Source organism: Miniopterus schreibersii (assembly GCF_964146895.1).
Source record: "Miniopterus schreibersii genome assembly, chromosome: 2".
Lineage (NCBI taxonomy): Eukaryota > Metazoa > Chordata > Mammalia > Chiroptera > Miniopteridae > Miniopterus > Miniopterus schreibersii.
In genome coordinates, this window is record NC_138102.1 from 35344008 (window position 1) to 35367924 (window position 23917).

Here is a 23917-nt window from a genome sequence, read left to right on the forward strand (position 1 = left end):
AGAAATTTAAGAATAACCCATTCATTAAGAATAAATCTATGATAAAGTACATCACGAATACTTTTTTCCTCTCAAAAGTGTAGGATTAAAATTGAATTATTATATCTATTATATGTTCAACATATTTTTATGTACATAGTATCTTTTGGATCTTTTCAGGTTCAAAAGTGCCTGCCAAAACACAGAACCCGAGTGAAGCTTTGAGCATGGAGACTGTGTCAGATAAGCCAAAACTGTAGACAGTCCTGCAAGTGTAGCAACAACAGTTGGCTTGTTAGTCCTGAAAAAAATACAGTATAAATTCTTTGTAACTGAAGCTCTGGAATGTCATCTGTCTTAAATTACATCCACCTGGGATTATGTTCCAATGACCAATATGGGCAGATTACTGGAACTTGAAAACCTCACTTTTTTGGTAATTGACATTTAAACTGTTTGAAGTTTCTCATTAAGGTCTCTTAAGAAATTAACTGCAGATGTAGGAAACTAAGTGTATAGTACTCAGAGAAATGAAGTTACCTGAAGGCTCCAAATAACTAGAAGTATTTAAATGTAGTAAGTGCATTAGAAGGAAAGGATGAACTAGCCTGCCCCAGAGGCTGCAATTTCATCACCTTTTCTCTATTCCAATTAGGTTTCCCAGTACATTTTGGATGTAATTAAAAGAAAAGAGAGAGGCAAGAGGTTGAAATGACATGGCCTACCACCTCGACCAGAATATAGAGTGAAGAACTAACCTGATGGAGGTTGAGAGATTAAATATCTCCACTGCTTCCCTGTTGCCAACAGGACGTAAATTTGAAATTGTGGGCTGACCTTGGAGGTCCTTCACAGCCTGGTGCCAACCCACCTGTTTAGCTTCATGTCCAGCCCCACTCTCTCTAGGCACCCTGCACTCTACAATGACCCACTCATTACTCCCCTGCTGTGCCTTTGCACATGCAGTTCCCTTGGCCAGGAATGCCCTGCCCTCTCCAATCATCCTTTCAAGTCTGCTCCGAGATCTACTTCCTTGTGAATAGTCCCATGCCCTCCGAAAGTCACTCTGGCCTCTGCTTTATCCCTTTCCATGATATATTCCATTTAGCCAACATTTACTAAGAGCCCACCACGGGCCAAGGCACTATGGTGACCACACAAAGAATACGATACAATAGTGGGAGAATTACCCCTTTCAGGCTCTCTTCTCCAGCTACTTAAACAGCACACATATCTCACACGAGATGTACAGAAAAAACCATCAGGAAATTTTCTTCCCTTCCCACTTCTTAGGGGCTGCCTAAGACTTAGTAGGGGCATAATTATCATTCTTTTCAGGAGAATGTATAAATAAATGACTGAATAATAAAAAGAAATGTGTTATAGGTACCTCTTACTTAAAAAGAATACTATTGAGTCCTGGCCAGTGTGGCTCAGTGGTAGAGCACCGGCCTGTGCACCAAAGGGTCACCAGGTTCAATTCCTGGTCAAGGGCATGTACCTGGGTTGCAAGTTTGATCCCCAGGACGTGCAGGAGGAAACCAGTCGATGATGTTTCTCTCTCTCTCTCTTTCTCTCATCCCTCCCTCCCTTCTACTCTCTCTAAAAATCAATGGAAAAAATATCCTCGGGTGAGGATTACCAACAACAACAAAAAAGAATACCATTGATATGTTCTAGAATTTCTTATTGTAAAAAAATATTCTACGAAATACTTTTCCCATTTACTTCATAATAAAATCAATAATGAGTCCTGCAAGAAAATGGTTTTCTCCTTACTGAAATATAAATCAAATTTAAAAACAAAACAAAAAGAGAGAGAAAACCACATCAAGCAGTAAACCATATGGTTATAAAGATAAATTTCTTATCTCTCATTAACAATAATCCTGGAAATAGTACCATTTTTACTAATTCCTCAAAAACAGTACACTAATTAGTAAAATGCACCTGTGTCAACAGTCCTGTTTCTATCTCTAAAAGTCGTTTCTTCAGCGGATGCCTGGGGTCCTCATTTAGCACATTAAATGTTTGTGGAGCCTAAAAACTGCTAATCACTGCTGGTCACTGGCTAGTTGCTAATGCTTCCTGGTTCCCACACGCAACAGAATGTGTGGAGCCTTCCAGCTGGTTTCAGAAACCCGCTAGTTCAGTTCCACAAAGGCACTGCACAGAGAAGAAATGAGGAAACAATGGGCCTTGTCCTCAAGGAGAGGACAGCCCACCAGGCATGAGACCAAGAGCAGAACTCTGCCCCAAGCTGGCATGTGGGTTCACCAACTGCTGCCCGAGGGAGAAGACAGTACCAGAGGGGCACTGGCTCTTCTCCAGCAGCAGCTCAGGAAGCCCCATGTTGGCCATAAGAGTTCACAATCAACGTCAGAGTCCATGCCTTCTGTGACGCCTCGCTCTAGTAATAACCAGGATGTCTTGGGTGAGGAGGGGTGGGGGAAAAAACAAAAAAAATTTCAGAATGAAAACGAATCTTGTCTCATATCCTGCTAAGAGTCCTTCATTGAACTGAAACACAGTTACTTTTTTTAAATACACCTTCCAGATGCTGAGTTGATCCTGAGTTGAGGGAAAGAAGTATGTTCCACGGGTGAGAAATTCTGAAGGAAACAGAATGTATGTGGGACAGAAACACTGACTGCGAAGGAACTTTCAGCCACATGGACTCACGCTGGTCAGGTTCTCTCGGTGACACCTGAGTGCTGGGGTAGCCATGCTCTGCCATTAAGACATCCCCTGGCCCACAACTCATTTACATAAACAAATAAAACAGTCCTTTATGCCTTTGAAAACTCTTTCACAAAAAGGAGAATAATAAAGAATCTGAAAACAGCCCTGGACTGTGTTCAAAAACTCAAGCCAAAAAAGAACCTTCAGATTTGACATCTTAAATTAGCAGGAATGTTTAGACAAATCTATAATCTAGGAAAACATACATACGCCCACATTCACACATGGAAAGTTTGCCTTTCCATCCTCTTATGTCAAGCGAATAATTGGAAATGAATTCTGTTTATTGTGACCATGTGATATTTTCATTCGAGAATGTTTAAATAAGTGCCTACTATGTGTTAGGTACTGTGCTAGGCATGGTGAACATGGAGTTCCCTGCCTTGTGGGGGAGACTTAACAAAAGAGGGCAATGCATTCATTCACGTTGCATCATTAAACTAAGTGTGATAAAGAACAGGACGCTCTGAGGGAGGGAAGTGAAGGTGGGAGGAAGGACATGCTTTCGATGGCAATCCCCTCCCTGAGGAGGTAGCTTTTATGTATTTATTTTACAGTAGTCCCCCATATCCTTATTTTGTTTCCATGGTTTCAGTTACCCGTGGTCAACTGTGGTCCAAAATTATAAAATGGAAAATTCCAGAAATAAACAATTCCTAAGTTTTAAACTGTGTGCTGTTCTAAGGAGCACAGTGAAATTTTACACTATCCCGCTCTACCCCCCAGGATGGGAATCACCCCTTTGTCCACTATATCCATGCTGTATATGCTGCCCGCCCATTAGTCACTTAGTAGCCATCTTGATTATTGGATCAACTGTTGTATTACGGTGCTTGTATTCAAGTCACCCTTATAGTAGCCAAATGCTACACCCTAATGCCTACATCATTCACCTCATGTCATCTCATCACCTAGGCATTGTATCATCTCACATCATCACAAGAAGGGTGAGTGTAGCCTGGCTGGGCGTGGCTCAGCAGTTGAGCATCGACCCAGGATCCAGGAGATCACGGTTCGATTCCCGGTCGGGGCACATACCCAGGTTGCAGGCTCGATCCCCAGTTGGGGGTGTGCAGGAGGCAGCCGATCAATGATGACTCTGTCATCATTGACGTTTCTCTCTCTCTCTCTCCCTCTCCCTTCCTCTCTCTGAAATCAACAGAGATATACTTAAAGAAAAAAAAGGGGTGAGTGTAGTACAATAATGTATTTTAAGAGAGGCTACATTTACATAATTTTTATTACAGTATTGTTACAATTGTTCTGATTATTGTTGTTAATCTATTACTGTGCCTAATTTATAAATTAAGTTTTATCACAAGTATGTATACATACAAAAAAACATAGTATATATAGAGTTCGGTACTATCTATAGTTTAAGGCATCTACAGGGGGTTCTTGGAACATATCCCCCATAGATAATGGGGAACTACTATATTTCCCTTATGAGCCAGGCCCCATGTCCAGCATTCAGTGCATCACCTCATTTCAATCTAACCAGTCTCGCCCTAGCCGGTTTGGCTCAGTGGTTAGAGCATCAGCCCATGGACTGAAGAGTTCCAGGTTCGATTCCGGCCAAGGGCAGGTACCTCGGTTGTGGGCTCAATCACCAGACCTGGTTGGGGTACATACAGGAGGCAACCAATCAATGTGTCTCTCTCACATTGATGTTTCTCTCTCTTTCTCTCCTTTCCACTCTCTGTGAAAAGCAATGGAAAAAATGTCCTAGGGTGAGGTAAGTAAAAAATAATAATAATAAGTCTAAACACTCTCTGTTGTAAGTATCATGAGCCCCTTTTACAGACAGGAAACTGAAAGGAGCTGGCTAGTAAGTGGTAGGATCAGGGCTCCGGCTCAGGTCTATGTGACCCTGGGAAGTGTCTGAACCTTGCTGAGCCTCAAAGCCCATGGTCTTTGCCTTTTTCGCTTGTGAAAACAAGAAGGCTCATGATGCTGGGGTGAGTGGAGTGTGTGAGGAGGGTGGAAGGAGGTGAGATGCAAGAAGTAGAAGGGGCAAGACCAGACACGCCTTGGAAGGCCAAGGGAAGGTACTTTAAGGATGCTAAGCAGAGAAGTGAAATGAACCAATTTGTGTATTTAAAAATAGTTTAGAGGAAAACACAATGAGATACCACTTCACACCCACTAGGATGTCTACAATTAAAACAATGGAAAATAAATTCTGGCAAGGATGTGGAGAAATTGGAACACTTGTGCATTGTCAATGAAATGTAAATCAGTGCAGCCACTGTGGAAAACAGTTTGATGGTTGCTCAAAAAGTTAAACATAAAATTACCATATGACCCAGCAATTCCATTCCTAGGGATATACCCAAGAAAACTGGAAACAGGTACTCAAACACTTGAATGTTAATAACAGCACCATTCACAATTGTCACAAGAAACCCATTTGGGAAACCACCCAAATGTTTATCAACTGATGAACAGATAAAGAGAATATATTCTATATCTATAAGGGAATACTATTTAGCCATAAAAGGGAATAAAATATTAATAGATTCTACAATATAGATGAGCCTTGAAAACATTATGTTAAGTAAAAGAAGCCAGTCACAAAAGGCCATATACTGTATGATTCCATTATTTGAAATATCCAGAATAGGTAGATGCATAGAGACAGAAAGCAGACTAGTGGTTGCCAAGGGCTAGGAGGAGGAGTGACTCCTAACAGGCACAGCTTTTTTCTTCAGGGTGATGAAAATGTCTTAGAATTAGATAGAGATTATAGTTGCACAACACTGTAAATGTACTAAATTGTACATTTTAAAATGGTTAATTTTATGTTATATGAATTTTACCTCAATTTTTAAAAAGTGTCTTAAAAGGGTCCAGTAGGTATAAAAGACCCTTTTCCACAATGGTCCAGCTGAGAGATGACCACTTAGCTGGTGGCAGTGGAGACTGAGTGAAAGGGACAGATCCGAAAGGTGTTTCTGGAGGCAGACTCAACAAATCTTGCAAACAAAATATACATGGTAATGTCTATGCAGGTGGCATGTAACATGGGAGGCAATGAGGGAGATGAGGGAGGCAGCCATTTAGACAGGTACTACAAAAGCTCAAACCTGAATCTAGGAGAGTAGGCGTGGTAAGCAGAATAATGGCTCCCCAAAGATATCCATGTTCCAACCCCCAGAACCTATGAATACATTCAGTTACATAGTAAAGTGGAACTAAAGCTGCAGAAAAAATTAAGGTTGCTAATCAGCTGCCCTTGGCATGGAGAGATTAGCCTGGATTATTTGGGTGGGCTCAATATAATCATAAATGTTCTTATAAGTAGAAGAGAGAGGCAGAAGACAGAACCAAAAAGATGGCAGCAGAAGAATTCGACTCATTGTGCTGGCTTTGGAGGTGGAGAAAAGGGCCATGAGCCAAAGAATGAGGACAGCTCCCAGAAGAGGGATTCTCCCCTAGAGCCTCCAGAAAGGAATGCAGCCCGGCCAACACCTTGGTTTCAGCCCACTGAGATCTACTTCAGACTCCTGACTTACAGAAGTGTCATATAATAAATCTGTGTTGTTTAAGCCTCTACTTTGTGGCAATCTGTTACAGCAGCAAGAGAAAACTAATACAGGGGGGAAGAGTTGACAACTGAAGGGGAAGCTCAACAGACCTGGCAACAGATGGGGTGTGGATGGGAAACGAGATGAAGGCATCAAAGTCAACCTGAGTTCTGATCCTAGATAACCTTAATGAAGGAAAAGTGGCAAGAGCCATCAAGGGGGTTGGGCTTTAGAGGCAAAGGGAAAGAGGGTTGCTGTTTGAGAGGGCTGGAAAGGATGGCTTTCAGGAGGAAGTGGCATTTGCAAGGGGCCCTGATGAATGGGCAGAACCTGAAGGATGAGGTGGGAGGAAGAGTGTGAACAAATCAGAGGGGGAGAGGGTTGAGTGCGGTGAGGAACAGTGAGCATTCTGGTTGAATGGCACAAGGTGAGCAGCGCTGGGAGAGATGTTGGAAAGGTGGGTGATGGACTAGAAGGCCCACGCATGATACCGTGCCTAAAGGATCCAGACTTCATGTAGCAAACGATGGAGGACATCAGGGAATTTACCCTGAGTAAGGGGCTGAGTAACACAATTGGAGCCCACTTTAGGAAGTTTAAGGTCAATGAGAAGTGGTGAGTGTGTGGGTAGCGGTGGGAGGAGGGGGTAGGTTCTAAGGGTAAGACTTCCATCTCTCCAGTCTCAGGCATATTACCCAGTCACCTGGTAAATCCTGACTGTTCTGCAGCACAGAAAGACACTGATGACCCAAATTCACAGCCTGGACCCTTGTCGAGAGGGGGATGGGAAGAACACCACGAGCCTCTCTTATGTCCACATTTGCATCCCTGGTAGAGGAGAAATTCTCTTTATTGGCCCGACTTATCTGCAGGTAAGGCATGTGCAGAAGACATTTGTTAAAACATATAATACTACACACATGACATTAGCACATGCTGGTTTTCTCACATTCACTTGCTCACTAGGTGGACTACCGTCTATGGGACCTGGGACAGGCAGGCCCTAAGAGCACTGTGCTCCAAGCACTGGGGCATCTTTGGGTCAGCGTGACGACATGAGGCGGGCAGAAGAAAATGGGATCTAGGCAAAAAATCACGTCTCCGCTTTTCTGTGTCTATCTTGTAGATTAGACCAAAATTTAGGATATCCACCTCTTCTTATTCCTGAGTTCTAGGTTCTGTATTTCCAGCACACCCGAATTATTTCAAAACCATAGCCCCTCGGTATGTGGCAGTCAGCTGCCACCTGAACTGAGGGCTTGAGAGCACCTGGCAGCAGCCCCTACTGCAGAGAGTGGTAGGGAGGCACCTCCAGACTGGGGGACCTAAAGGATGAGGCTGAATGACACTCGGACAAAAATACCTCCCAAGATGGCAGGAGGAGCTCTGATCAACTGAGTGCAAACTGCACCATACGTTTGGGGGAAGCAGAGCTATTACCTTCACTCTCTGGTCAAACTGAGCTGAAATGGGCCAAATAATTCAAAGCTCAAAAAGCCATATTTGGTATTTCTGAATTCTCTGAATTTCTTTCTAGCCTATGGAATGTCAACTGCAAAGAGGCATCCAGTCCACCCTCCTTGTTTTAATTGTGAGAAAAATAAGGCTCAGTTTAGACAAGGGCCTTGAATAAGGCTGAGGGCCAAATGCAGGGTCTGAACTAGAATCCCACAGCACCATCCAGGACCTTCCTGCTTATACCAGAGTTAGTAATTTGATTTTGTGAACTTTTTTTTTTTTTTTTACATTTGTAAGAAAAACCTAAATAGCACCAATAGGAATATTAAACCAATTCAGATTTTTTAGGATCTTGAGTGTTTGCTTTAATCTGTCCTAAAAGTATTTTCCTGAAGGCAGAAATGACCCAAGGGTGTACTGTGACTCACTGGTATAATTTAAAGATGTATCACCATTTCAAAAAAATCCACTTTCGACTCAAAACTTAACATTACATTTCTGAGTTCTATATAAAATATGCAGTAACCGTAGCCATAGGGTAGAAGCAATCCAAACGACCATTGATGGATGAGTGGATAAACAAAATGAGGTATATATATATATAGAATGAAATATTATTCAGCCATAAAAGGGAAGGAAATTTAGACACACCCAACAACCTTGAGGACATTTTGCTAAGTGAAATAAGCTACACACAAAAGACAAATATTGCATGATTCCAGTTATATGAGAATAAAGAATAGCCAAATTCATAGAGACATAAAGGAGAACAGTGGTTACTAGGGCTGAGGAAAAGAGACAACGGGAAGTTATTGTTTAATGGGTACAGAGTTTCAGTGCGGTGATGAAGTTCTGGAGATGAATGGTGGTGACGGTTGTATAACAATGTTAATGAAGCTGTAAAACAATTTAATGCCACTGAACTGTACACTTAAAAATGGTTAAAATGATGAAAGTATGTTATGTATATTTTACTACAGTACAAAAGGCACTAATAAAAAAAACCACACACAACACTATCTTAAATACTTCATTTCCTAAATCTGTGTGTTATTCATTCAACAAAACTACACTTGGCACTTACTATGTGCCAGGCAGTGTGATATAAAGGTATAAATGTTGGGATTAAACTGGCCAAGTCTCTGATCTCATAAATATTTGGGAGTGGGTAGAGTGCAGACAATAAACAGATAAATGTACAATGTCAGGTGGAAGTGAGTGCAATGGAAAAATCATTAGGCAGAGTGAAGGAGAAGAGAGTGCAGAAGCTAAAGGGAGAGGGATGTTATGTTTACAGGGTGGTCGGGAAAGAATCCTCCCATGGGTGACATTTGAGCAGAGACTTGAAGGGGCAGAGTGCTCCAGGCAGGGGATACAGCTCTGTAAAGGAGGCAGTGTGGCAGGAAGGGGCAAGTGGACGGAGTAGGTAATAGGAGGCCCAGAACACAGAGCCACCTCGTTTCTTATAAACTTCAAAGAACAGTAAGTGGGTACATAAGTATTTCCTCTACCATCTATGTGCCTTTCATTTGTCTTAAAAATTATCAGAAAACCAACTCCCATACCTTATTCTAATAGGCATGTTTGTAAGGAGACAATTTACATCTCCCATGGCTACCAATTTACATCTTCCATTGCTGGAGCGCCCTCCAGTGTCTCTGTGTGAAAATAGCATTTCGCACGGATTTTTTCCCCCCCTTAACTTTTTTTGTATTTGGCCAAAAAATAAAGTGGGCATATCATCCTTCTCACAAAAAGTACTGTAAGATTAATAATGAAGACAAGTCAAGTGTAAGTGCTTTAAAATAAGCCTGTACTACTTGTAATGTGGTACAATATATACATGTGCAATGTTTTTAAGTGACCATTTAAACTTTAACAAGTTCAAAGAGAGGCCCTTATTTTGATAATATACAATTTTTTAGCACTGTGGAACTTTCAGGCAAACACAGTCTACCACTACACTGTGACCCTAATTTTACTGGGGTGGCAGGTAGGACAATAAAGCAAAAAGTGTTGTCTTTTTGCCCTAGCTGTTTTGCTCTGTGGTTAGAGCATCAGCTAGTGGATTGAAGGGTCTTGGGTTCGATTCCCGTCAAGGGCATGTACCTTGGTTGCAGGCTTGATCCCTGGCCCTGGTATGTACCTTATGCTTGCAGGAGTCAACCAATCAATGTCTGTCTGTCTCCCCCTTCTACTCTCTCTGAAAAGCAACGGAAAAAATATCCTCGGGTGAGGATTTAAAAAAAAAAAAGTGTTGTCTTTTACATTTCTCAATATCCTGCAAATACTTACAGAGAACTACAGTGACTGGCTTCTCAGAACATAGTACAGAGAAACAGTTAAGACAGTCTTGCCCATACCAAGTGTCCCAATACAATAGAATCCTTGCTTCTCATGGAAATTGGCTTTGTTCCTTTATTATGAAATCTGGCACCTTTGTTAATCACAAAAGCCTAGCTAAGAGGAAGATGTTACATGTGATGTAGTTCTGAAGAACTTGCCATAGAGGTAAAATTTCATGGCCATTTACAGAAACACCTGGGTCTGTGTGACAGCCAAGGTCACAGGGGGAAAAGTCACCAGTGGCTGACAGCCAGGGGATGGGGTTCTTTCCAGGCCTGGAGCTGCCAGCTGTGTAACCAACAAGACAGTCTGCTTACTTTATTGTACATGGGTCTGCTGATGCCAAGGAAAATGGACAAATAAGCCTCCAAAAAACACAGGTATCTATCTCCTGAATTTCTGGAGGGTGATTTGACAATAAGCATCGAAAGTCTTAAAATTCTTTGACCCAGAAGGTTCACATATAGAAATTTACCTCCAAGTACATAGGCAAGGGTAGTCAGATTTGGGTATAGGGACATTTATCTCTGTACTTCCCAAGGAAGAAAACTTGGAAACAGACCAATAGAAAAACTGTGGTTATATGCATACAAATACAAGTATGCCTGTGATAGCACTGTGGAACAATAGTGACTATCAATGCTCCAAGATTAGGTTAACACCCTAAAATTTAACCAAAACATGAAAACAAAGCAACTAAATAAAAAGCCATCTTAAACCTAGCTTAGAGTGGGAAAAGGAAGGAAGACAGGTAGGAAGGGAGGAAGGGAGGGAAGGAGGAAACAAAGAAAGAAAGAGAGGAAGGGAGGGAGGAGGAGAAAGGGAGAGAGGGAAGGAGGGGAGGAAGGAGAGAGGGAAGGAGGGGAGGAGGAGAGGAAGGGAGGAAGGAAGGGAGGAAGGGAGGGAGGGAGGGAGGGGGGAGGGAGGGGGGGAGGGAGGGAGGGAGGGAGGGAGGGAACAAATACTATTTCCTTGATATTTTCTTTATTGACTAATAAAATTCTAAACTTAACCTGGTGAGATCATAAACAATATGAAGAGAGATATGTAAGCAATGAATAACAATAGGACAGCTCCAGTTGCATTTAGGGGCAGGAAAGCATACTGTTTTTTTATTAACAACTCCTCCAATCTTAAGAATATTCATCAAACCTACCAATAACCACTCCCCAAGGGGCTCCGCTTTCTTCTTCCTGCCTTCTTAAAATTTTAGCCACATGCACCTGTGCACTTCCCCACAGGCAGTCAAGAGTAAAACAGCAGCTCCTACAGGGTAGCCACTGCAGCATTTAGTTAAGGAAACTATAACCAAAGGCTGTTTTCAGAAATCACAATTGGTCATCAGCTGTTGCAAAGCCATCAATAGAGAAAATTACTTCACAAAAGTGTCTATGCTGAGCGGTGTAAGCCACCGTGTGGACGCCACCTCATTGACAATGTAGGATGTCTTCCACCAGGCTCACCCACAACAAGCATATGCGCTCACTTTCTAAGCCTCACACTTAATGTCAGAGAATAGTCCCTCATCAACGCACCACCATGGGGTATGTCTAGAAGAATGAAGTGCCATGGCACTCAAACACTCTGCAAAACGGGGCACTCAGGAGAGTTCCTTGAAAGGACAGAAACTTCGGTGGCTACAATTATTCAAAGTAGAATAGAGTAAAGCACATGTGACAAGACTGTCCTCAACTTCCCTCTTTATTCACGGGGCCAGTGGAATAGAGGGTTGAGGGCTTTTCAGTCAAGGATTTGCCTTCGGGTTCCAGCCTTTCCTTCAGCTCCTTGGCCTCCCCCATGGAAATCATTTGGGCTACCAATGTCCTTCGGGTCTGCATCCACAGCAAAACTCTATAACGGGGTAACAGTACGTGGGAGCAGAAGCCCTGCTGGAATAGATCCACAAGCAAAAGTATGCTACTCTCAGCAAGCAGCCCCTTGCTGGGTATTTCCCCCTGTAGCTACATCTTTTCCAGGAGGCCCCACCCTTGAACATTTGTATCATCCAAGACAGGTCCAGCTACCACTTGTAGTTACTACTCAGCAGTCTGGCTGCGGCCCACTAGCTTTTGCTCTGGGATACCTCATTTCCTATCAACTCCTCTGTCCAGCCCAAGGACATGTGCCCTGCCCCCGGCTATTCCTGGTCTGACTTCGTGGCATTTCCTGATTCCTCAGCGTCTCCTCCTTCTACCTCTTCCCATCAGCCCTCCACCTAGCAGAGGCCCTTCTTTCTCCATTAAATACTCTCTCCCATACCATTCTTTAAGGAGGCCATTCTAGAAGGCTCTAGCTCTAATTCCTGAATCTCCGGCCTGCCACCTTAGACCATCTTTGTCTCATCCTTCAGCCTTCACTTCTCTCTCTGGTGAAAACCATCTCAGTTTGCCCGGAACAGAGGGGCTTCCCGAAGTGTGGAACTTTCTGTGCTAAAACCAGGACAGTCCAGGGCAGTTGAGATGGTGGGTCCCCCTACCTCCCGGGACCACTTAAAGTTACCTTCTGCCTTGGAGTCGAAACTATTACTTTTGTTTATAGGATCCCCTTTAAGCTTATGTTTGGGCACCTGACATCAACTTCTAATGATGCCAATAAACATTTTAATACCAGTTGAAGTGACAAAATACACACGTTCATTCGTATTCTAAGCTCTTTTCAAAATGATCATTTAAAAATTTCTCAGTCCTCTTTAACCCCGCCTCCTTTTCAGCATTCTCTGGGTAAAGGTTTCTCCCCTCCCTCTCACTGCTTCCCTTCTCTGCTCTGGTCTCTCCCCTCTGCACTTCCTTCTCCCACTTCCATCCTCCCGTTGGTTCCTTCCTTCTTTTCTCCCCTTAATGGCCTCACAGTAGGACAGAGGGACAGCAGTGGTGGTCACCACAACCTCAGGAGGCTTCAAAAATGAGGCCAACCCTACAAAAGGGCTTGTCAGAACCCCATCCGAGCCCCTTCATGCCACTTACCACAGCCCAATTGGCTCCTCATATACTGTCCCTTGTTTACCCAGAGTCTTGGGTGCTTAGCTGGTATTTGTCAACTCTCTAAACTGTCTTCACCTGTTTTTTTCCTTAACCAGCTTCCTCTCTAACCTGACAGAGCCAAGCAAGAGGTAGCTCCTCAGCACATCTTCCTGCCACCTCTGAACATACACAGTCACTGGGCCCTTTTCCTTTCAAAGTTTTACCACTAATTACTTTAGAAAACAGAGTATCAATATAAGAAGGAAAAAGAGATTACAGGTATCCGAAATCTTGCGCAATTTGCTAGAGGCAGCTAAAGACTTAGAGGGAAATTTATTATCAAATGCTTATACTAAAAAAGTAGAAATGTCTAAAATCAACAACATAGAAACTGGAACAAAAGGGCAAATTAAACAGTAAGCAGAAGATAGGAAATAATAAAGATAGGAACAGAAATCAATGAAACAGAAAACAATAGGGGGGAAAAATCAACAAAACCAAAACACAGTTCTTTAAGAAGACCAATAAAACATAAAACTAGCAGGACTGATCAAATGAAAAAGAGAAAAAAGAATTACCAATATCAGGGAGAGAGGGCACATCACTACTGACAATATGACCATTAAGAGGACAACAAAGCCGGAGGTGGGAGTAAGGGTTAAGTACAAATGGGCTCAAGAGAATTTTGGGGATGATGGAAATTTGGGGGTGATCTAAAACTGGTTTGTGGTGATGGCTGCACAACTCTACAAATTTACTAAAGATTACTTAATTCACACTTACAAAGGATAAATTCTATGGTGTATAAATTATACCCCCATAAAGCTGTAAAAAAAAAAAAAAAAGAGGGATTATCATAAACCACTCTATGCTCATAAATTTTACAACTTAGATGAAATTGACAAATTTCTTGTAAAGTACAAACTACCAATGCTCACTGAAGAAGAACTAGACAACCCGAATTTGTAGTTTAAAATTTTTTCCACAAAGAAAACTCCAGGCATGAACATTTAAGAAAAAAATATTACCAATTCTAGACAAACTGTTCCAGAAAACAGAAGAGGAAGGGACACTCTCCATTGCATTCTATGTGGCCATCATTTCCCCAATACTAAACCTAGACCAACACAGTACAAGAAAACTGTAGGCTAATTCTTTATGAGCATAGATGCAAATATTTTTTAAATTTCAGCACACTTAACCCAACAATATATAAAAATAATACATCATGATCAAGTGGAGTTTATTCCTGGAATGCAAGATTGGTGTAACTTTAAAAATTAATCATCGCCTGGCTGGGCGTGGCTTAGCGGTTGAGCGTCGACCTAGGATCCAGGTGATCGGGGTTCAATTCCTGGTCAGGGCACATGCCCAGGTTGCGGGTTCGATCAATGACTTTCTCATCATTGATGTTTCTATCTCTCTCTCTCCCTCTCCTTTCCTCTCTTTGAAATCAATAAAGATATATTTTAAAAAAATAAAAATTAATCATCTAATTCACTATGTTAACACACTAAAGAGGACAAGCTATATAATCATCAGAATAGATATCAAAAAGAACATTTTATAAATTCAAGCCCATTCTTTTTCTTTTTTTATTTGAATTTCCTAGGGTGACATTGGTCCGCAAAACCATACAGTTTTCAAATGTACAACTCAATAAAACCCCATCTGCACACTGCATCATGCACCCATCACCCATCAGAAAGAGAAAGCAAAGTATCTTTCTGTCCCCATTTCCCTTCCTTTGCCCACCTCCACCTACCCTCCAACCCCTTTCCCTTTGGCTATCACCACACTTGTCCATGTCTGTGTGTTTTATACATACACACACACACACACACACACACACACGCATATGTGGGGTTTTGTTGTGTGTGTGTGTGTGTGTGTGTGTGTGTGTGTGCGCGCGCGCGGGCGCGCACGCGCGCTTAATCCCTTCACCTTCAAACCCATTCTTGATCAAACCTCTAAGCCAGGATGACTTCAGCAAAATTGCAGAGAAAGGACCTTCAAAACTCCTATCCTTCATAAAAACAATAAAAATACTGACCTGTCAGAATCAACTTTTTCAGAACTCTAGAAATTAACCACAGTCTTGCAGCAATCTGGAAGCATTTATTCAAGAAACATGGATAAAAGCAAACTATGGTTTTTTTCTAACTTACCCTATCCCCCTTCTTCCCAGTTCTGTGAAAATCAACAGCCTGGCAGCCACTGGAAGAGGCAGGGCAGGATCAGAGCTCTTTTAAAGCCCCATTCCCAGAGAACTGTCACTATTTGATCTGTCTGGTGGTTCCCTGGAAGATCCCACTTGCAAAGCTGACCTGACTTAGAGCTCAAAAAGCGAAAACAGCATTTTCTCTGAGGGTGTTTGTTGAAAACAATGAGAAGCAATTATCTAACATCACAGCACCTGAGATGGTGGTCGCTATTACTTCAGGCTTAAAGTAAGTGATCCCATAATTCAAATTCACACACACACAAACACACAAAGAGCAATGGTACAGGTAATTATGTAACTCTAAAACACAGTATAAGTGCATATTTCTGCTCCTTTCTTCTCTTACCTGATTTAAAAACCAAATATATAAAAGAATATTATATAACTGTATTGTTAGGCCTATAACATATAGAAATGATTAATACATTGGTCAATAACAGCACAAAGGAGGTGGGAGGGAGCAAAGATGTACTGGGCTAAAGAAATGTCACCTGATGGCAACTCAAATCCACAGGAACAAATGAAGATAACCAGAAATAGTAAATGAGAAGATTATTATAACAAATACTCTAAAGTATATGTGTATATGTGTGTGTGTGTTTATATATAGAATGTGTATATGTGTACTTACATCTCCTTTTCTAAGTTTCTTTCAAAGACATAAAATTATATAAGTAATAACTGCAACAATGTATTACTGAGTTTAAAAACATATATAAATATAATATGTACAACAATAATACCGCAAAAAAGAAAAGGGAATAAAACTATATAGAAGTAACATTTCTCTATCTTCTGGAATTAGGTATAAATCAAAAGTAGATTCTAATAAATTAAGATATATATGGAAATATACAAATAATGAAATATTATCCAGTCATAAAAAGTACTAAAGTTCTGATACATGCCACAACATGAATGAATCTTGAAAACATTATGCTAAGTAAAATAAGCCAGAAATGAAAGGACAAATATAATTCCACTTATATGAAATATCTAGAAAAGACAGTCAGAGAGATGGGAAGTAGATTACAGATTACCACTGAGGAAGGAGGAATTATTTCTTAATGAATACAGAGTTTCTGTTTGGAGTGACAAAAAATATTCTGGAATTAGACAGTGGTAATAACTGCACAGTAATATCAATGTAATAATGTCACTAAATGGTACAATGAAAATGGTTAAAATAACAAGGTTTATGTTATGTGCATTTTACCATATTTTTTTCAAATGTATATGGTAAGCCCTAAAAAAAAATGAATATGGTAACCACTAAAAAAACCCAAAACTTTAAAGATAGTTAAAATACCATTAAAGAAATTAAAATATTACATTAGAAAATATTCACTTAAAGCAAAAGAAAGCAGTAAGGACAGAATAAAGGAACAAAAAAAACATGAGACATATATACAGTGTGGGGCAAAAGTAGGTTTATAGTTGTGAGTACACAAAATAAAGTTTATTCTTGTATTATTATTTATTAATTATTGTATTATTTTCCATACAAACAACTGTAAACCTAATTTTGCCCCACCCTCTATTATATATGAGAAACCAATACCAAATAAACACATTACAAAAAAGGAAAACTACAGATTGATATCTGTCATGAACATAGATGTAAAACCCTCAACAAAAATATTAGCAAATCAAATCCAACAATGTATAAAAAGAGTTATACACCATAACCAAGTGGGGTTTACTCCAGGTGTACAAGCCTGGTTCACCATTCAAAAATCAGTAATGTAATCTGCCACATCAACAGCTAAGAAAGAAAAATTATATGATCATATCAATTGATGCAGAAAAAGAACTTAACAAAATCCAACAGCCATTCATGAATACCCATTCATGACAAAAAATAAAAATAAAACTGTCAGCAAACTGTAGATAAAAAAATCTACAACATCGCAGCTAACATCAGACTTACTGGTGAGAAACAGGATGCTTTCCCTAAGACTGGGAATGAGGCAAGAATGTCCCCTCTCATCACTTCTATTTAGCACCTTACTGGAACCACTATCTAGTGCAATCAGACAAGAAAAGAAATAAAAGGTATACATATTGGGAAGAAAAAATAAAACTCTTTTGTTTGTGAATGACATGACTGTCTATGCAGAATAAAGAAAAGTAATTCATGAAATTAATAAGTGATTATGGCAAACCTGCAGTACACAAAATTAATATTAAAAAGTCAACTGCTTTCCTATATACCAGCAATGAACAATTGGAATTTGAAATTTAAAACACAATATCATTTACAATAGCACCCCAAAAAACAAAATGCTTAGGCATAAATCTAACAAAACATGTACAAAATCTATATGCAGAGAGCTATTCAACTCTGATGAAAGAAATCAAGGCTTCAATAAATGGAGAGATAGTCCATGTTCATGGATTGGAAGACTCAATATATTACGCTGTCAATTCTTCCCAACCTAATCTATAGATTCAATGCAATCCCAAATACACTCGGCAAGCTATTTTGTGGATATCAACAAACTGATTATAAAGTTTATGTAGAAAGGCAAACAATTCAGAATAGCCAACCCAATACAAAAGAAAATTTAAGTTGGAAGACTGACACCGCTAGATTTCAAGACTTAATATAAAGCCACAGTAATAAAGACGACATGGTACTGGAAAAAGAATAGACATATAGATCAATATAACAGAATAGAGAGGACAGAAATAGACCCATACAAATATAACCAACTGATCTTTCACAAAGGAGCAAAGGCAATTTAATGGAGAAAGGATAGTTTTTTCAACAAATGGGCTGGAACAATTGGGTCAATATGCAAAAAAGTGGATTAGACAAACCTTATACTCTAGCCCAGCTGGTGTGGCTCAGAGGTTGAGCATCGACCTAGGATCCAGGAGATGGCGGTTCAATTCCAGGTCAGGGCACATGCCTGGGTTTTGGGCTCAATCCCCAGTAGGGGGTGTGCAGGAGGCAGCAGATCAATGACTCTCTCATAATTGATGTTCCTATCTCTCTCCCTCTCCCTTCCTCTCTGAAATCAATAGAGATATTTTCATAAAAAAATTTACTCTAAATGGACCATAGACCCAAGTATAAAACAAAATACTGTAAAACTTCTAAAAGGGAATATAGGAGAAAATCTACATAACCTTGGATTTGGGAGTTCTTAAATATAACACCAAAAGCATGATCCATGAAAGAAAAATTGGTAAACCTGACAATTAAAATAAAAAACTTCTGCTCTATGAAAAGTATCATTAAGAGAATGTAAAGATAAACCACGGACTGGGAGAAAATATTTGCAAAACATGTATCTGCTAAAGGACTTATATCTAAAATATTAAAACAATGCTTAAAACTCAACAATAAGAACCCAATTAAGAAACAGGCAGAAGATCTGAGTAGACACCTCACCAAAGAAGATACACAGATGGCAAATAAACATGATAAGATGCTCAACATCACTTGACATCAGGCAATTTCCAGTTAAAACAAATTAACATGTTAAAGCAACAACACACCTAATAGAATGGCTAAAAAAATTTTTTAACTGACAATACTAAACGCTGCCAAGGATACAGAGTAACAGGAACATCTCAGTCATAGTTGGAATACAAAATGGTATAGCCACTTTGGAAGACAGTCTTAAACATAATATCAAAAGCAGGATCCATGAAAGAAAAAATTGGTAAACCTGACAATTAAAATAAAAAACTTCTGCTCTATGAAAGTACCAGTTTGGTACTTTCTTACAAAGCTAAATATAGTCTTACCATACAATCACACTCCTAGGTATTTACCCAATTGATTTGAAACGTATATCCAAAACCTGCACCTGAATGTTTATAGCAGCTTTATTCATAATCAACAAAAACTAGAAGTAACCAAAATGTCCTTCAATAGGTACATCTATACAATGGAATATTATTGAGGAATAAAAGAAAATGAGTTATCAAGCCACGAAAAGACATGAAGAATACTTAATGCATATTTCTAAGTGAAGGAATGCAATCTAAAAAGACTATATACTGTATTTCTCCAGTTATATGACATTCTGGAAAAGGCAAAACTACATGGGTGGACAAAAGTAGTTTACAGTTATAATATAAATAACACAATAATTAATAATACTACAAGAATGAACTGTGTTTTGTATACTCCCAACTGTAAACATACTTTTGCCCATGCCTGTAGGGAAATTGTAAAATAATCAGTACTTGTCAGGAGTTTGAGAGGGGGAGTGAATGAATAGGGGAATTTTTAGGGAAGTAAAACTATTCTGTATAATACGGTTATGGTAGATACATGAAATTATGCGCTTGCCAAGGCCCAAAGAACTCGAGCCAAAAAAGTGAACCTTAATACATGCAATTAAAAGAAATCATTTGGGAGGTAGGGGGATCCCAGCAAAGAATGCAGACCGTGGCAAGAGAACTAACTGTATTACAAATATATGGAACAACCATTGAAGGGAATGGGAGAAAAAGATGGTGGAAGCCAGGTTTCTCACTGTTTGGAATAAAAATTTACAAATAAGCAAGGGGAGGAGGCTAGAATGAGTCATGCAGTAATGGGTTAGAACTGGAGATATAATTCATGTTTAGCCTAATGTAGATACAGATGGTTACATACAGAAATATTTGTAGATGTGTGTATATGCATGGGTTGCTATTCACACACACATGTACTTCTTTGCTCTATCAGCTGAAAGGGCTGAAAGGAAAAGGCACCTCTAGTAATAGCACATCTAGGAGTGAAAAGTTATGTTCCCCCAAGTTGAGGGCAGAGTATTTACATAATTTGAGCAGTGGCAACAGAAAGCAGCAAAGCTGGAGAGAGGGTGGGCAGGGAAGCATCTGGGACAGCACTGCAACAAGGACAAATGTTGGAGGGCCGGGAAGAGGGGTCAGGAACGGTCCCTGCCTATCAGCAATGGTGCTTATACTCTAAAAACAGAAGAAAAAAGCCAGCAGAAGCAGGCCCACTGAAGCTGAAGTACAACACAACTTGGGTAAAAATGAAGAGCTCTCTAAGCAGACTTTCCTAAGTTGACATTTCACACCTTTACTTCTCCCATCCCAGCGTGTTCTGAAGACACCAGGTCGAGAAGATTTAACTTGGGTGTAGGCTCTGGGAAGCGCCCTGCATGAATGCCTGCTGTCATGGTCATCGTGGTTGAGAATGAATCAGTGCTAATGAAGTGAAGAGCACTGTATGCTGAGCACCAAGCACCTTAGAAGTAGGTGACTGTGTGGTCATTGGGCCCACTGCTGAAAAGGCCACAAAAGTTGGCCCCTTCACAGGCCAGAAAAGAGACTTTCTGGAAGGATCTACACACACCTCAATGGCTCCTCGGGTTCCAGGGGTGATCCCCTGAGAACAGGGCCATGTACCTAGCCTGGGTGTAGGAAATGGGAAGGTGAGATGCATATAGCCAGGCGGGTCCTGGAATGGGATAACGGTGAGTCAGAAAGCAGGGAGCAAATAAATGTAAAAAGTTCCAGAGCCACAGACTTGGTTTCCGAACCGAACTCTGAGCCTCAGTTTCCTCATCTTTATAAACATGTCAGTTGACTTCACATGGCAGTTAGGAAATCAAATGAGATAATGTATGTTCAGGCAAGTGGTAGACCAACGGTTCTCAAAGTGTGGTCCAAGGACACCTGAGGGGTTCCAGAGACCTTTGAGAGGGTCTAAGAGGTCTTTCATTTTCCAACTAGTATCTGCATCTGTGTGAGCTCGTAATGTCTGTAAACTTTCTCCAGAACAGCTGATATGAGACTCCAATTGTTTTTTATTAAACCAAAGAGGTTTTCAAAAATATAAAATCATGCCACTCATTTTTTTAATATAGTTTTTTTCATTAAAGATGTCATTTGTGTTTAAATGTAATGGGTTTATTTTTAAATGAATATTTTAAAACTTTGTTTTAATTCCTTATACCGTAAAAATCAAGATACACTGTCCTCAATAATTTTTTGCGTATCACGGGGTCCTTGGGCCGAACAGTTTGGGAACCGCTGTGCCGAGCATACCGGGGAGGGTGTTCTTACTCACTAGGTGAGCAGCCTCCGAGCCTCTGGGGCTGACTCCAGGACCCCTTTTAGAAAATATCTGCACATTCACGGTTTCCATTTCTGGGGGAGGCTAGTTTTGTTTTCTGGGGCTGACAGATCTGTACCCATTCTCCGGGTCCAATCAAGGGCCCTCCCACAGGGAGGCACGAGCCGGAGGGCGACGCTCGCGGGGCGTCGGCGACCTTGGCAAACAGAGGTCGAGCCGGCGCAAGGGAGGCACGCAGAACTGCGGGGTTCCCGCCAGGAATCGGGGAAACCGCTTCCGGCCCGCGGGCTGAGCCCGGCAGAGCGGCGCGGTAAAGGGAATCTGCACTCACAGCCTCGGCTGCGCCGCCGCCGCCGCCGCTCCGCGCACCGCCCTCCGCAGCAGACGTAGCGCCATCTTCCCGACGCATGCGCCCCGCCCCCGCCATGCAGGCGGGCCCCCACTTCGCCACGCCCCCTAAGCCACGCCCCTTCACTACTCCCCGACGTCGCCACGCCCCTCGACGCTCTGGCTTCCCCCGTCCGGCTCACCTCCCGCCCCGGCAATCCCTGCCCCTCCCCGTTTTCTCCACGCCCCGCCCAGTCCCCGCAGGCCACGCCCTCCCTGCTCTCTGCGCTCGCGCTCGGCGCCTGCCCAGCTCAGAACTTTCTTCTGGGCCGTCCCGGGAGAGCTGCGCGCCCGGAGGGATGGCTCCTTCCTGAGTGGGTTTTCTGGTGACTGAATCCAACTCCCCCCGTGCTTGCGGGTTTTTCAACGGGGCTGTTGACAGACCTTGCATTTTCTAGCCAGAACAGGACACATTTTTCTACGGATTTGTTGTTTTTGTTGTTAAAAATACTGCCTTAAAGAGTGTGTGAGCGTCACCACGTGCATGCCTTGGTTAACAGTTAATCCATTATTCCCTGCAACTCCGGCCAGTCTTTCAGCAAATATAACGCCTCCAGCTTCATAGCAGGGAAACTGCAAAGGTATTAAACAGAGTTTACGAGCAATGTAACTTTGGGCAAGTTACTTAAGCTCTCGGTGCTTCAGTTTCCTCGTCTATAAGATGGGACTATAAATAGTACTCACCTCATAGGGTTGTTATAAGGATACATTGAGTTAATTGATATATAGTTAAAGAGCTTAAAACCTTGTTTGGCACAAAGTAAGTGCTTAGTAGTGTTAATTACTTCCCATTATTATCATCACTTCAATTCCCTTCTTAAAACTCTTACTGGCTTCCAATGGGAAACATTTAGAGTAAAATCCAAATTCTTCACTGCTACCGCGAGGGCTTTGCATGATCTGCCCCTGCCTGTCTTTCCAATCTTATTTCACCCTCCCCCTGTCTTCTTTCCACGTTTTTAAAGTTCACTAAGCCCCTTCCCACTTCAGGGCTTTGGAGCATGCTGTTCCCTGTCCCCAGAATGCTCATGGCTATAAATTATCATCTTCCAGGACATTTACCCTACCTGCCACCTGTGCAAAGGGGCCTGTGCAGGTGACTCAAACTAGAGTATCACCCCCGCCCACCCCACTGCAAATCGACTTCACTGTCACAGCAACCTGATCATGTCCATCTCAGCCCTCACTGCACTGTTCATTTGTGTATTTGTGAGTTTACTTTCTTATTGTTGCTTTTCCCACAGTGGGAGAAATAGTAGTTCTCAACATGAGAGGGAACTATTGATCAGGTGGGCTTTTGGGATGCATTATTATCATTTAGGAGGCAGGGCTAGGGATGTGCAGGCAGTCCCACTTAAAAAGGCGGTTCGTGCTCTGGTTTAGAAACACCAGAGCAACAGGAATAGTTTGTGAACTCTTTGAGAACAGACCTGGCGTATCTTGTCATTGCTGCATGCTCCTGGCTCAGTGATAGGTATTTAATAAATATAAAGTGAAAATGTTCCACCAGCCTCATTATAATTCTGACAACTGCCATATTACTTATCCTATTAAGAATGCCTTGACTCAGCCCTGGCAGGATAGTTCAGTTGGTTAGAACATTGTCCCAATACTCCAAGATTTCAGGTTTGATCCCCGGTCAGGGCACGTACAAGAATCAGCCAATCAATGCATAAATAAGTGGAACAACAAATGGATGTTTCTCTCTCCTCCTCTCTTCCTCTCTCTCTAAAATCAATAAAAAAATAAAAAGAATATCCTGACCCTTAAGGCTTATATGCTGATTCAATTTCTTTCAGACTCTGCTCAAAAAAATTGTAGCTGTGCCCATTCTCACCAGGACTGTTGTGGTTTTATTGAGCTTCTTCATGAGATTACAAACTGGTAGGTTTTAAGAACTGTTTTTGTTTTTATATATATCATTATTGATTTCAGAGAGAGAGGGAGAGAGAGAGATAGAAACATCAAGGATGAGAGAGTCATTGATCGGCTGCCCCTTGCTCACCCCTGACGGGATCGAGCCCGCAACCCGGGCATGTGCCCTGACTGGGAATCGAACCCCGATTGCCTGGATCCTAGGTCAACGCTCAACCGCTGAGCCACACCAGGCCAGGCAAGAACTGTTTTCTAATGTTGGTATATTTTAAATAAAGCTTTATAAAACTTTATCTACATAGAGTGTGGATTTCCTGAGGATGTATTTCCAGATCTAGTAGAAAAAAGGATCCAGAGTTTCTCCTTTGAG

The 23917-nt window shown here is 41.4% G+C and overlaps 1 protein-coding gene across 7 annotated transcripts in view; it reads right to left on the reverse strand.

Moving 5' to 3' along the window:
• The window catches only part of CLYBL (citramalyl-CoA lyase), a 218978-nt gene extending 197212 nt beyond the window's left edge, over positions 1-21766 (reverse strand). For 3 of the 7 annotated variants that reach the window (XM_081127267.1, XM_081127265.1, XM_081127266.1), the window contains exon 1: positions 21617-21766. In XM_081127267.1, coding sequence (XP_080983393.1) covers positions 21617-21681 — 65 coding nt within the window. In that variant the 5' untranslated portion in view covers positions 21682-21766. The remainder of the gene's footprint in view (positions 1-21616) is intronic. The other 4 variants (XM_081127270.1, XM_081127268.1, XM_081127269.1 and 1 more) reach the window with 2 other exon arrangements.
• Positions 21767-23917: the final 2151 nt, after the last annotated feature.